At 45.3% G+C, this 15,463-nt stretch overlaps 2 protein-coding genes across 3 annotated transcripts in view; one reads left to right on the top strand and one right to left on the bottom strand.

The window, feature by feature from the left end:
• Positions 1-133, bottom strand: part of nagpa (N-acetylglucosamine-1-phosphodiester alpha-N-acetylglucosaminidase) — a 126,452-nt gene extending 126,319 nt beyond the window's left edge. The window contains exon 1 of the mRNA XM_085992622.1: positions 5-133. Within this exon, the coding sequence (XP_085848748.1) occupies positions 5-126 (122 nt within the window). The 5' untranslated portion in view covers positions 127-133. The remainder of the gene's footprint in view (positions 1-4) is intronic.
• Positions 134-378: 245 nt separating this feature from the next.
• ndufaf6 (NADH:ubiquinone oxidoreductase complex assembly factor 6) overlaps positions 379-15,463 on the top strand; it is a 31,064-nt gene continuing 15,979 nt past the window's right edge. The window contains exons 1-3 of one of the 2 annotated variants that reach the window (XM_085992619.1): positions 418-593; positions 9,002-9,101; positions 11,912-12,034. In XM_085992619.1, the coding sequence (XP_085848745.1) occupies positions 439-593; positions 9,002-9,101; positions 11,912-12,034 (378 nt within the window). In that variant the 5' untranslated portion in view covers positions 418-438. Of the gene's footprint in view, positions 594-9,001; positions 9,102-11,911; positions 12,035-15,463 lie in introns of both variants that reach the window. The other variant, XM_085992621.1, reaches the window with a different exon arrangement.

Below are 15,463 nucleotides of genomic sequence, written 5' to 3'. Positions count from 1 at the left end.
CTACCCACTAATAACGCCCTCGCTGGTCTGGAGGAGCAACAGGACACCGAGGGCCAGACTCATACACCAGCAAAGCATCCAAGATAAGAATCGATACCCCACTGAGCAACGGCCCCCAACCACCATCCTCACTCCTCCCCTCCCCAACTCACGTGACGCTATCGGGCGCCACCTAATCGTCACGTGATCGCATTGAGAGCGCAGAAATCCAAAAAAATCATATAAGACAGTAAAGATATCTATATATAACAAACGAGAGTGTTTTCCCCCTGCCCTATCCGGATAAATAAGTTAGGCGTTAGAAGTAACTTTTAAAATCAGTGCAACACTTTAAAGCGGCCACGGTTGTTACCCGGACAGAATGAGCGAGGGACAGCCGGGCAGGGACTGTATTTATCAATGCACTGCTGGTTGACAGCAGGCTGGGCGAGCTGTGCCATGGCGACCGCCGCTTGCGCCAGGTCTGTGCGTGCGCTGAGGAACGCTTTGCTCATAAAGGGTCGCCCGGGGCACGTGCCGGAAAGAGTGCGCGGGGCCAACACCGGGGCAGCGGCCCCTGGGCACGATCAATACTATTGCATGCAGCTTGTCCGGTGAGTCCCAGCATACCGCGGTCCACCCGACCTCTGCACTACTATGCCCACAGTGCGTGATAGGTCTGTACTAATGACCATCTTTAATCCCAAGCCTCTTTTATTTTACTGCAGCACCACCACCCACTGTATAGCTTAAGTGAGATGTGTTATTTATGGTGTGGAGATGCCGGAGTTGGACTGGGGTGGACAAATGTAAAAAGTCACACAACACCAGGTTATAGTCCAATGTTCATAAATAAATAGATGTTTTCATTATGAACAGCTAGCTTGAGCTAGTCATTTATTCAGCCATGTGGACCAGTGTACAGGCATCCATCTTGACTACTGCCTTGTGGGTAGCCCACTAATAAACATACAGCTCCACCTAGTGTACCATTCTAGAATGACATGTTACTGATCATTACATCCCCCTGCCTTAGAGGTTAAACAAAATCAATATCAATCAATCATAACGACATAAACATCTTCACAACAGTCAACACATTTTGAAAGCTTTGCTTTATGAACTCTTAAGCTTTTCATTCTTTTATTAGACTTAATCTTTGAGTACAAAGAAAACTATATCAGGCTTTTTTACTTCACGTGTGGATCTTCTCAGCACAGGTAAGTCTGATGTGTTTTCATGAGAGCCTATATGTGTGTTTGTGTTAGATTGCTCTGGTGGTGAGTGACAAGATTCAGTTGCGGCATTGTCATCGATTTGCTCTTGGATAGTTTCTTGTGTTTTCAGGAGGGAACTGCGGTTCCTCCTGAGAATCTGTCTTTCCTCAGTTCTAACAGTGTATGACCTTGGTCCTACTTCCTCAAGAACTGTAGCTTTCCTGTTCCATGCATCTGGATCCTCAATCCTGACAACATCATCCCTTGTCAATGGTTTCAGAGTTTTGGATGACTTGTCAGTGTGATTTCTGTTTCAGCTTTAACAGTTGAAGTCTCTGTCTCAGTTCCTTACTCTGCTTTTCTTTTGCACAGCAGGGTAGCGTGGTGCGCAACTTGCGACCCATTAGGAGTTCAGCAGGTGAAGAACCACAGTCTAAAGGGGAGGCTCGGTAGCTCAGCAGGGCGAGATAAGGATCAGACTTGCTTTCTGTTGCTTTCTTCAGTAGCTGTTTGAGAACTTGAACACCTTTCTCTGCCTTACCATTCGACTGAGCATACAGAGGACTGGATGTGATGTGTTGAAAGTCATAATGTGCTGCAAACTGTTGCCACTCCTTACAGTTGAAGCACGGACCATTGTCGCTAATGGAAATTCTGGGAATTCCATGTCTGGCGAAGATGGATTTCACATGCATTATGACACTGCTTGCTGATGTGCTTGAGAACAGCACCATCTCAGGATAGTTAGAATAGTAGTCAATCACTATTAGATAGTCTTTACCATTCAAATGAAAGAGGTCCATACCAACCTTTTGCCATGGTGCTGTTGGTAAGTCGGCTACTATCATTGGTTCCTTTGCTTGTTTGTTTTGGTGTTTCTGACATGTCTCACATTTGCCTATCATGTTCTCAATGTCCTTATTTATGCCAGGCCAATAAACAGTGCCTCTTGCTCTCCTTTTGCATTTTTCAATTCCGAGGTGTCCCTCATGAATCCTTTTGAGCATGTCTTGACGTAGAGCCTGTGGAATGACTATTCTGTTCTGTTTTAGTAATAGTCCACTTGCGACACTCAACTCTGACCTGATGTGATAGTACTTTGGACAGGAACCTTTTGGCCAACCATGATGAATGTTCTCTATTACTGTTTGTAACACTGTATCTTTTACTGTTTCTTCTGCTATTTGCTTTGATTTTGTGTCTGACACGGGCAGCGCAGCAATGACCATACTCACATGAACATCCACGTCTTCCTCAGTAGAGCTCACATGACTCATTGTGGGTGCTCGGGATAGTGCATCTGCTAACACTATGTTTGCCTGGTGTGTAGATCAGTTCAAAGTCATATCTTTGCAGCTTCATCATGAGTCGTTGAATCCTTGGAGACATCTCATTCAGATTTTTTTTTATGATGGCAACCAGTGGGCAGTGGTCTGTCTCAACTGTGAAGGTGGGAAGTCCATATATGTAGCCATGGAACTTTTCTAGTCCAACTACCAAGCCTAGACATTCCTTTTCAATCTGGGCGTATCGACACTCCGAGTCAGTCACAGACCTGGAGGCATAGGTAACAGGCTTCCAATCTTCACCCTCTGCTTGTAGCAAGACTGCGCCTAGGCCATCTTTTGATGCATCCATTGACACTTTGATTCTCTTTGTTGGGTCAAAGAAGGTGAGTACAGGTGTGGTTGTCAGCACTGTTTTGAGGTTTATCCACTCTTGTTCATGTCTTTCTGTCCATGCGAACTCATTTGTTTTACGTAGCAGGTCTCGCAGACAGGCTGTCTTGGCTGACAAGTTAGGAATGAACTTTCCAATGAAGTTTATCATCCCCATGATGCATAGCACTCCTTTTTTGTCAGTGGGTCGGGGCATTTTGAGTATGGCATTTACTTTTTCCATATCTGGCTCTATTCCTTTACCAGATAGATTATCTCCTAGGAAAGTGACTTCCTGGACGTCAAACTGACACTTGGCTTTGTTGAGCTTCAGTCCATTCCGGCGTATGCTCTGTAGCACTTTAGTCAGTCTCTCATTGTGTTCTTTCAGTGTGGAGCCCCAGATGATGATGTCATCAACATAGACCCGAACTCCTTCCAGACCTTCAATTATGTGTTCCATCGCTCTATGAAAGATTTCAGATGCAGATATTATCCCGAAAGGCATTCTGAGGAAACAATACCTGCCAAATGGTGTGTTGAAGGTACAGTATTTGGTGCTCTCTTCATCCAGTTTTAGTTGCCAAAATCCTTGAGGCATCGAGCTTTGTGAAGTATCTGGCACCTGACATTTCACTGGTGATTTCTTCTCGCTTGGGAATCTGGTAGTGTTCACGTTTTATGTTTGCATTTAAGTCCTTTGGATCCATGCATATTCTTAGATCATTGTTCTTTTTCTTTACACATACCATGGAGTTAACCCAGTCTGTTGGCTCTTCGACTTTCCTGATGACTCCTAGTGTGGTCATTCTGTCCAGTTCTTTCTTGAGCCGGTCACGCAGGGGTGCTGGAACTCTCCGTGGAGCATGTACCACTGGCTGAGCATCCTCCTTTAGCTGGATCTTGTAAGTGAATAGTAGAACTCCAAATCCTTTTGAACACATCCTGGAAATTACTTACTACAGAATCCACCGAGTCATCTGGTCTGCTTATGGCACAGTTTATACGGTACACTCTCTTGACCAGTTCTAAGTCCTCACAAGCTTTGTCATCTAGTAGTGAATCAAGTCCTTCAGCCACAACAGAAAACATGAGATGATGCACTGTCTTTGACTGTCACTTTATGTGTGCATACACCTAAGCTATCTATTTTCTGTCCATTATAGTTCAGTAGTACTGACTTTCTGTATTTTGGGTTTTTCTTTCATATTTTTAATGTCACTGATACTGATTAAGTTTGCTTTTGCCCCAGCGTCTAGTTTCAATGTAACTAATGCTCCATTTACCTGCAGTGGCATTACCCATTTGTCCTCTTGCTGCATTAACTTTATGTTCAGCATTGTCCACTCCTGAGGGCTGCACATTTTCTGTATCCTTTTCTATATTGTCACATGACACCATTCCTACAAAAAATGTCTCACTTAAATCAGTGTCCTCAATCACATTGACTTGTTGCCCTTTCTTTGTTTTTACTTTTGAAAAGCATTGTTTGGCAAAGTGATTCTTTCCATTACATTTTGTGCACATTTTCCCAAACGCTGGGCATTGTCTTGACTGGTGCTGGTAACCACAGCGTTTACAATTAAAAATTCCATCCCCCGATTGCTTTGCATTTCTGTTCTGCCCATGTTTCTTCCCCTCGTAGGACACAGCACCGACAGCAGCACAGTCATTCACTACAGTTGCATTATTATTAATTTCACTGAAAGTCTTTGCGTGCTGTTGAGTTAGCTCACTGGCATGGCATATTTTCACAGCATCCTCCAATGTTAGTTCAGTTTCTCTCAACAAACGTTCCCTGACCTTTTTATCATGAATACCAAACAAAATCTGGGCACGAATCATGGATGATTTCAGTTCAGAGAAATTACATGTCTGTGCTTTCAGTTTCAGATCGGTCACAAAGCTATCAAAAGTCTCATTTTGCTGCTGTGTCCGTGAACAGAACACGTACCTCTCATAGGTCTCGTTCTTTTTGGGAGAACAATGTGTATCAAACTTTTTTAGCACATCGTCCATCTTTTCTCTGTCCTCCTCTTGATCAAATACAAACGTATTAAATACCTATATCGTCTGCGGGCCTGCAACCGTGAGCAGCAATGCTATTTTCCTTGCGTCTGGCTTCGTACCGAACCCGATGGCAGCAATGTAGAGTTCGAATTGTTGTTTGAAAGTCCGCCAATTGCAGTCGGCATTCCCCGTGAGTTTCAAACCCTCTGGTGGCTTCAAATTCTCCATGTCGCGTTTCACAATATTCAGCAGATATTACCAATCCTGGTACCATGTTATATGTTCATAAATAAATAGACGTTTTCATTATGAACAGCTAGCTTGAGCTAGTCATCTATTCAGCCATGTGGACCAGTGTACAGGCATCCATCTTGACTACTGCCTTGTGGGTAGCCCACTAGTAAACATACAGCTCCACCTAGTGTACCATTCTAGAATGACATGTTACTGATCATTACAAGGTGTACGTTTGCACCCGAGCTATACTACCCACTGACAGAAATGCAGCTCAAGTGAATAACTGCTACCCCTTTTGCATTGACTGCATTTCGGAACTGTCCTGAGTTATTAGACCGCCATCTGCCGATTTGCGTTTTTAAACTCAACCCACTGTGCACTTGAAATAGGTCTCCGTGTCGCACTTTATTTGGAACCACAGACATTTCCAGCATAGCCCACTAATATATCTTCTCTTGTCCTCTCTGCTCCAGTGGAATTCGTCCCAGTATCTGAATTCTCCTCATGCCAATCGTAACATATTTGCCCTATTGCAAGTGTTGTTCACCCGAAGTGTACTCTTTTGTTTGGGTGTTTAAACAAAAAATCTGTAACTTAATAAAACTTTAAATAAAACTTAACAAATTAAATTAAAATTTGGTTGACGGGGTGATGATGCACTCCAGCCCCCGCGGCGCCCACCGGTTGCAGAAGGCCTCAAGCGTGCCGGCTGACACCGCGTACTCCATCTCCAGGGCCACCCGGGCGTGAACATGTCCGAAGTGTATCTCTGTTATTGCAACATAATTACATGATTATAGCTACAGTACCTTTAATCGATATCTTCTGTTGTACCAATCTGACTTGCATCTCTCTTCCATTGCAGTAAATGTATATTACATTGTATTAACCCACTGTCTTGGAATTGATATTGTGACAGACTTTTTTTTAAAATTGTGTGTATGAATAGAATTTATTTTTCAAACGTTGAGGCCTAAAGATTGGTCTGTTTTGCCTCACTGTTTTGCCTCAGTATAACTGTTGACAAGATTACATGCATTTTAAAGTGCAAAAGTGCAGTTGTCATCCTTTTGCAAATGTACTTTAAGTTATTGGTTAGTATGATGTATCTTTTTTGACATATTAATGATCAGGGCTTGCAAATGACATGAAATTCAGGTGCCTGTGTTGCTGCAGGAATGGACGGTAGGTGCTTTTATGTCTGAAAAGATAGATGGCCACCTGTATTTCGTTGACTCAGGAGACAAGAAAGATCTGCTCCATAATAAAAGAAAATTGGAGCTTCTGCGGATCGACCTAATTCTACAGTAGTAAACGTTGAGGATAGCAATAGTCTTGAGGAGGACATAGACAGATTGGTGTAATGTGTAGACACATGGCAGATGAAATTTAACACAAGTGTGAAGTGATACATTTTGGTAGGAAGAATGAGGAGAGACAATATAAGCTAAATGGTACAATTTTAAAGAGGGTGCAGGAACAGAAAGGTGTTCGTACACAAATTGTTGAAGGTGGCCGGACAAGTTGAGAGGGCTAAAAAAAAGCATATGGGATCTTTGGCTTTATAAATGGAGGCATAGAGTACAAAAGGAAGGAATTTACACTAAGCTAAACTATATAAGGCACTGGTTAAGCCCCAGCTGGAGTGTTGTGTTCAATTCTGGGCACCACACTTTAGGAAGGATGTCATGGCCTTAGAAAGGTTGCAGAGGAGATTTATTAGAATGGTACCAGGGATGAGAGACTTCAGTAAAGTGGAGACGCTGAAGTTGTTCTTTCGAGCAGAGAAGGTTGAGGAGATTTGATAGAGTTGTTCAAAATCATGAGGGGTTTTGATAGAGTAACTAAGGAGAAACTGTTTGTCATGGCAGAAGGCTCTGTAACCAGAGGGCACAGATTTAAGGTAATTGGCAAAAGAACCAGAGGTGAAATGAGGGCTAAAATATTACAAGGTGAGTTGTTATGGTCTGGAATGCACTGTCTGAAGCAAATTCAATAGTAACCTTTAAAAGGGAATTGAATAAATACTTGAAGGGGAAAATGTTCAGAGCAGGGGTGTGGGACTAATTGGATAGCTCTTCCAAAGAGCTGGCATAGGCACGATGAGCTGTATGGCCGCTTTCTGTGCTGTGATTTTTGAGAACTTCTAAAAGTTACTGGTATAAGTTCTGAGTTTGTGAGATACTTGGAGATATAATTGAAGCATATATTCCTGTCATTAACTGATTGTTCTATTTAGTTTTCTAATCCTTGTGTACAACAGCAACAACTTGCAGCTATATAGCGTTTTTAACGTCGTAAAACATCCCAAGGCGCTTCACAGGAGCATTATCAATAAAAATTTGACACCGAGCCAGATAACGAGATATTGGAACAGGTGACCATAAGCTTGGTCAAAGAGGTAGGTTTTAAGAAGCGTCTTAAAGGAGAAGAGAGAGACGGAGCAGTTTAGGAAGGGAATTCCAGAGCTTAGGGCCCAGGTAGCTGAAGGCATAGCTGCCACTGGTGGAGCGATTCAAATTTGGAATGTGCAAGAGGCCAGAATTGAAAGAGCACAGCGATCGCGGTGGGTTATAGGACTGGGGGAGGTTACAGGGAGAAGGAGGGGCGAGGCCACGAAGGGATTTGAAAATCGGGATGAGAATTTTAAAATCGGGGCTTGGTGCGAGTTAGGATACGGGCAGCAGAGATTTGGATGTGCTCAAGTTTTATGGAGGATGCAAGATGGGAGGCCGGCCAGGAGTGCATTGGAATAGTCAAGTCGAGAGGTAACAAAGGCATAGATGAGGGTTTCGGCAGCAGGTGCGCTGAGGCAGTGGCAGAGATAGGCGATTGTTACGGAGGTGGAAATAGGCACCCCTGGTGATGGATTGGATATGGAGTCAGAAGCTCATCTTTGGGTCAAATGCGACACCAAGGTTGTGAACAGTTTGGTTCATCCTCGAACAATGGTCAGGGAGCGGGACTGAAGACAATGGCTTCGGCCTTCCCAGTATTTCGTTTTAGGAAATTTCTGCTCATCCAGTACTGGATGTCGGACAAGCAGCATGACAAATCAAAGGCAATGGAGGGGTTGAAAGAGGAGGTGGTGAAGTAGAGCTGGGTGTTGTCCGCGTCCATGTGGAACCTGTTTTTGGACCTCTTCAGATTGACATAGCTGAGATTGAGCTCAGAATATGTGGCGAATCATAGCAGTTGGCCCACTCTATCCCTGTGGTACAGCACGTTGGAATTGCAATGTGTTGTCCTGCATTACTGACTGCCATTTTATCCCTCGCTGGGTTTGGTTGGCGCCACGGACCGGATATTGAGTGGCGCCCCCCTACTTTCCACCTGGCGCAAGCAACGACAGGGAGACTGGAGTGCTTCCCAGTCGGTGAGGGGCTGGGGGGGGGGGGGTGGGCGCTATTTAAATGCTGCAACTTCCTCGTTTTTTCTGCGGTAGACATTTTTGCACCACTCATTCTGACAGAGAGATTGATTCAAGGCTCCAATGAGCAGGGTGTGGCTGGAGAGCAAGATCGACCCTCCCCTTTAAGAACTGGCCGGCGCCAGTGTGTCTGTGTTCCATCGCTAACTAACATCACCTGCACTGCGCTGCACCTACGCTCTGAGGTAGCGCCTCGCTCCTCGGTGTTGACGCCTTAAGAGAGGTGTGAAGCGCCTGATTTAGCGCTCCAATCACCTCCAGGGGTGATAGAAGCCAAGTTTGCAGTCGGAGGCGATAATTAGCGCCAGGCGCTAAACTTTGCGCCGGGCCGATAATTGCGCCTCAAACGGGGCGATACCGAATTTTTCCCCCCAGGTCTCCTGCTGTGCTTGTTTTGGTGTTTTCAGTGTTTATATTCTGACTAGAGTAAGCTAAGTCCATGATTATGAGTCGGTACTCTTTCCACATAGAAATCGAGACCATGAAGGTTTCCTGTCCTCTCTGCTGCTTTCTTCAGAATTCCGCCACTCAGTGTTCGCATTAAGAGCTTTCAATGTGGAGTTGGCTCAGGTAAGTAGTCTCAATAGTGTGTGTGTGTGTGTGTGTGTGTGTGTGTGTGTGTGTGTAAATTAATGAGTCTCCGTTCTTAGTAGTGTTATGGGGTGAATAGAAAAGTTCTCCCACCAGACGTGTAAGCTCAATTTAACAGCAGTCAGCGTCTCCTTACCATGTGAAGTAAAACATCTGTGGTGGCCAATAGGTTTTTTTTTAAAGTGATTATTTTACATAATGTAGGTTAAAAACTGTATGAAACAGCAGTTGGTCAATTTAATGTTTAATATTTGGTAATTTTGATTGGCAGAAATTGACTGCCACAAATAATTTTTTAGAAGTAATTTTCTTTTTTTTAAAGAAATGGTTCCTTGTGGAGGTTCACAGGATTAAACATAACATTGACCAAAGTGATGATTAAGTTTAGACCTGGTTTTTGAGGTAAAATTTGACCTGTCAATCCTGCTCTACTATTGGGAATTCTATGAGCAAATCATGTAATGGCGGTCGTCACTCTCCTACTTTGAACCTGTAGATTAATCCAACATGAAATCAACATTATAGTAATCTCTGCATAAATTCAGAATAATTTGAGTGAAATTGGTTGACCAGTACTAATATAATTTTCTGGGATGCAGTGAACTATTGCATTGATTTTCTTTTGAGTGAATTAAATTAATAAAAGCTGTGAGTTAAGCATGTCTAAATTATCCCTGATGGGTAAGATTTAAGATTCATATATTTCTGTATGTATGATCCAAGTTCTACAGCAGGAACAAGTTCAGTGTTTCAAATTCCCACCTTGAGATTCCTGTTACTGTATTAACGTATATGACCCTATTGGTTGGCGATGTCACATAGCTCAACATTAAGACTTTTGATTTTTGGCACCTGTCTGGTGCTGACCTGAGGAGGGGGAAGATGCTGTGGACATGCCACTGAAATATAGTGGTTACTACCCATTTTTGTGTTTGTTGGAGCCACCAATCTAATTGCAGTCTAGTTGTCATTTTGGCAAGTTGTATAGGCACATTATTTGGGAATTATCTAGAAACGGTGATGGTATTATAGCAAGAGGCAGACAAAAAAAGAACATGACTAGATAATATGGTAGAATGGGCAGGTGTCCTCTCAAGGCTGTTGCATTCCACCTGCGTGGGGACTAGAAAGTCTGCAGGGGGGGGGCGGGGGGGGAAGGTTTGTCTGCACATGCGCACTGCATTGCTCAAAGCATTATAATTTTTTGTAACAATACAAGTGTTCTCAACAAAGTATCATCAAAAAAGAAAGACAGACAACAGTGACTACACTTCACAGATAGCCCGTTGCCTCTAAAGCGCTTTGGGACGTCCTGAGGTCCTGAGAGGTGCTGTATAAATGCAAGTCTGGTGAAAGAGAATAATTTGCAATGTTAAATATAGAATAATATGAAGGTTATAGTGATATTTAAATGTAGTCTGTAATGGACTGGTGGCAGGAGGCACTAAAATGTAAGCAGCAGGATTGGAGTCGAGTTAAGCAACTTTGAATTAAGAGAAGACTGCACTGTGCATTTGTACATGTAAGTGTTTCTAAAGGGTTCATGTTTAAGAAGTCACTGGTGGCATACTCGCCATGAAGAAGGACGACTGGGAGAAAAGCTCCAAGAGAAAAGGGGTGCAGGTAAGTGAGGTGGTAGGGTCAGGTGTTGTTTGGTCTGAGGTCATGGGTTGTGATGTGAGTGGGGTCATGAGACACAAAGTGCTTCAGGCTAACCACAATACCAGCAGGGAAAACACATAGGGTGGGTGGAGTTTGGGTAGCTGCAGCCAGAGGAAATTATGGGGTAATTTGATGGAGGTGTTTAAAATTGTGAAGGGAGAAGACAAGAGTAGATAGAAACAGATAAAGGGTCTTGAGTAAGGGGACATTATATGTAGACAGAGATCAGGTGGGTTGTGAGGCTGTGTATTGCACTGCTAAAGTTAGTGATTAAAGCAGAGACCATATCAGCATTTAAGAATAGTTAGATCGGTGGCTGAAGGAAAGGGGAATAAAGGACACATGGGACTAGGACTACTGCTCAAGGGGAGGCTAAAAACCAACATGGATAGGTTAGGCTGAATGGCCTGTTTGCTTGTTGCAATTTCTGTGTAATGCGGTGGCTGGTGCTAGGTTCTTAGATGCCCCATTTATTGCACAAGAAAACTAAAAATTGGATTTAAAACATCGATAAAAGAAGGTATGGTGAAAATGATGAGAAAGCAAGATTGTGGACTAGGGTGGGGTGGGCAGATCGTCCCACCTCATGGCTGGAGTTTGTAATTAGATTATGACAGGCAGCTGTTTGCATACAGCATTTCCATTATAAAACATTTACTTGGGTGTTTACATGCAGAATCCCATTATGATCTAATGGTGTCTGTTCAGAAATGAAGACATCTTGCCAGTACAGATGAGGCATTTCTGTTTTAAAATCTGACCAAGAAGGGTACCTTCTCCAAATTGGCCTTGCTAAAATTGTCAAGTCATACTTGAAGACCCCTACAACCATCTCCAACCTCCACCCAGTAGTTGGTTCTTTGTCCCCAGCTGAGCTACTTAAGGTGGTTTTATTGTTTTCCTGTCGCCACGCCTCTGCCTTAGTTTAATTATTCCCCAGCCTCTAACCCTGCTTGACCTGGACTGCACTTGGTCTTGACTCCTTGTGTGCAATACTATAGGAAATTGTAATTCATTACAGTATGAGACAAGAATGTGGTTATTTAAACCAAAAATTGCACCCTGCGCAACACAATGGTTCCTTCATCCTAATTCCTTATTTTGTTTCTTGGTTCCCTTTTTGTAAGGTGCAAGATTTTGTGTCTCAGAAAACAATAGGTCTGATGAGGATGCAGTTTTGGAGGCAACTGATTGAAGATATTTACAGTGATAACTCTCCTCACCAACCCATTGCCATAGAACTGTGGAAGGTAAATCAGCAACTTTTGAAAAAACATATTTTCTTCATGCATCTTTCAAAAAGTACAATAAGGAGGTTAGGTCATGAAGGTAAAATTTTCTCATGAAATTTCTGTGGAAGTAACATGTGAGCACTATGGTAGAGATTTTGGAGCAGATTGTTCTGAGGAGTTACTGCTGCTTTAGAGAAAATGCCAGCTATCAATAGACTTCAATTGAGTTTTTACTAATTTTAGTTTTACTAATTTTCTCTCTTTCCCCCTTTATTTCCTGAAGCTCTTATCTCTTTAGTGTACAGTTCTATGGGTACCCAATTGCCCTCTGGTACCTTATCCAAGTAGCCATTATTGACGTGTAATTACTGGCAGACTATTGTATAACAGAAGGCATCGCAGCTGAGCCTGATTCTGTCCTCACCGGACACTCACATACGTGCGCTTCCAGCAGCAATCACTGGATACTGATCAGGAGTGGAAACCTTAGATAATTTTTACCCTTCCATTTTCCCTAATCTGGACACTGTGAGCCCACTTGTATTCTTCCACTAACAGATCAGCTAACAGCACAGGTTGTCTTAGTTTATATGACTTGGCTACTCGCTGGATAAACCTGCTGAGCTATCGGGCATTCCCTAATTTGACTTCTCTAGGAATACTCTGGGCATAGGACCTAACTAAAGCCTTATCTAAAAAAAAAAAAATCCGTAAATGTTTTTAAAGAAGTATAAGAACTATTTAAAATGTTACATTGTGATGATTGGTTTCCCATTTGGAGCTGTCATTCTTTGCACAATTTCTCAGCCATGTTGCTGAGATGAGATGAAGTGTTTGAGTGACTGGCTGCCTCACTGGGCATTGAGAGATGCTCGCAGAAGCTCTATGTATTTTAAAAATATCAACACAAGTGGATAAGATGGGAACTCCTTCTAGAACTCTGAAACTTGTTTGGTTCTGACAATTTTTGCACATTTTTGGTTTGAGAGGGATGAAAAATTCTAATGCCTTGTATTATTAATTCTGAGTGACAGCAGATTATGGAGATTCACACTGATCTAGTATGAGGCAGAATTGTATCACTAGATGGTAATACAACATTAAGGCCTAGAAATTCAGTATAGCCACGTTTGGGGCGCTACAGCATGGCGTTCGCTAACTTTTGCGCCCGGCGCAACTTAGTGCCACCTTCGCCGATATTCAGTTGCATCGCCCCAAGAGGTTGCTGCTGCGCTAAAGCAGGCAATGCACGACTGTCATTAGGCGCTAAGCTGGCGATCCGGGGCGCAAACACCGAAGTTGCTCATTGAGGGCAGACAGTCAGGCGCCGGTCAGCACTTAAAGGGGGAGGGTGGAATTGCTTGGCTGCCACACCCTGCACACTGCAGCCCTAAGGCAAGGCCTGAACACTGCTTCTGGAACAGCTCCACGCCCAGGAGAATGGAGAAGGCCAGGGAGAGAGCGCAGCACTTCGGCGAGGGTGACCTGAGGCTGCTGGTTGGCGCAGTGGACCGCAGGCGCCATATCCTCTTCCCTGAGGGTGGCAGGAGGCCGCTGCCTGCCGAATATCGGAAAGCATGGAGGGATGTGGCAAACCGGGTCACGTCCAATAGCGTGGTTGGCAGGACACCAACTCAGTGCCGGAAAAAATTCAACGACCTCACTCGGGTTGTCAGGGTGAGTACCCTTTCCAGTGTCCTCCTCATCCCTGCATGTGCACCTCACTTTATGGCCAAACAGGTCTGAAAGCCCTAATGGCCAGCCCTCATCCAGCAGCTATGGGACTGTCATGAAAAGCACTTGCGCAATCAGGACTTTAGACACTGTCAGGGCTATTCGACCATGGGAGGCAGTGTGGGCAAGATCAGGGCTTGACACTGTACTTCGAGGCGGTTTTTTCTCTTGCAGGCCAAGCTGGCACATAACAGAAGACAGCAGCGACAGACCGGGGGAGGCCGCCCTGACCTGAAACAGCTGAGCGACCTCGAGCAGCGAGTGGAGCGGATCATGGCAGGCCGGCTGAGTGGCCCCGTCGCCACTGGAGATGCTGACCCTGTTCTGGGCACCAATGGTAAGGTCATCACCTTTTTGACCTCTCCCTTTCCACTTGCGCCTCACACCAGCATCCTTTGCCACTATCGAACCAATGCAGTGCACAGCAGCACTCATGCCTCCCTCGCTGCCGCCCTGTCCTCACTCTAAAGCAACTCTTGTGCCTCCCTGCTTTCAGATGGTGACTCGCCAGGTGAGGAGGCGGCCCCTCAAGCTGGCACTGTGTCCGAGTCAGACATAGAGGAGGAGGAAGAGGAAGCCAGCCCATCAGGGACACCCTCAGCCGAGGCAGCCCATGGCCATGATGGTGACACGTCTTCCCTGGAGGGGAGCAGGGGGGTAGGGTCGGAGGATAGTGAAGCTCCGGGGACCAGCCGGCTGCAGCAACGCGGGAGGGGTGGGGAAGCTCGGCGGCCTTCTCCCCAGAGGGTGAGTGCGGCCTCCAGTCCTGCTACGGTGAGTGCAGAGGAGGTGCGGCTCCTAGCGGAAATGGGCGCCCAGGCTGAGCGCAGGCACACTGAGCTCATGGCTGCAGTGGCAAGGATGCCTGACTCCATAGAGTCACTGGCAAGGAGTATGCAGGAATTTGGGGCAGCACAGGCCAGGAGTCTGCAACAATTCAGTGCAGCACAGGCCAGGAGTCTGCAGGACATCGCGGCAGCACAGGCTAGGAGTCAGCAGGACTACGCTGCTTCACAGGCGGCTTCTAGCCAAGTGCTCAGTCGTGCCATGCATTCACTGGCTGCTGTCATGCAGACACAGACCAGGGCCACACGGGCACTAACTGCTGCCACACTCGCTGGATCGGCCAGGCATCGCCGGGGCACTCGCTGTGCCGCAGCAGCCCAGCAGTCTGTGCCTCAGCAGATTGCTGCGCATGCTGCAGTGCTGGCCCGTGCGCGTGCCAATGTATCAGCCGACCAGGGAGTGCCTGTGATCTGTCAGGTTGGCAGCATTCCTGCAGCCAACACTGTCACTCCTCCATTGCAGCTGCCACCAGCTGTTGGACAGACTGCTGCCGCCCAAGCAGAGTTGGAGCAGTCAGCAGCCGGCCCCTCCAGGCCCAGAGCTGGTCCAGGCTGACCCCCAAGGGCATCTGCCGTCTCACCATCTGACCCTCAGCAGCCTTCCCCCAGCCTTGCTGCAGCCACTGGGGTCCCATTGAGGAGGAGCTGCAGGGCGGGTAGGGGCCAGTCACGGAAGCGAAACGGATCACCCTCGCAGGGGAAAAAGTAGAAGGTGTGGCCAAATGTTTTGTTTTACTTATAAAAGCCGAGACTGGTGTATTTGTTTCATATTTAAAAGCCGAGACTGGTGTATTTGTTTTACTTATAAAAGCCGAGACTGGTGTATTTGTTTCATAGTTAAAGGCCGAGACTGGTCTATTTGTTTTAC

Source organism: Somniosus microcephalus, chromosome 7 (assembly GCF_052327205.1).
Source record: "Somniosus microcephalus isolate GS21.2 chromosome 7, FLI_Smic_1.0, whole genome shotgun sequence".
NCBI lineage: Eukaryota > Metazoa > Chordata > Chondrichthyes > Squaliformes > Somniosidae > Somniosus > Somniosus microcephalus.
Note: the sequence above shows the minus strand (reverse complement) of the source record. Positions and strands in the feature narration are given on the sequence as shown.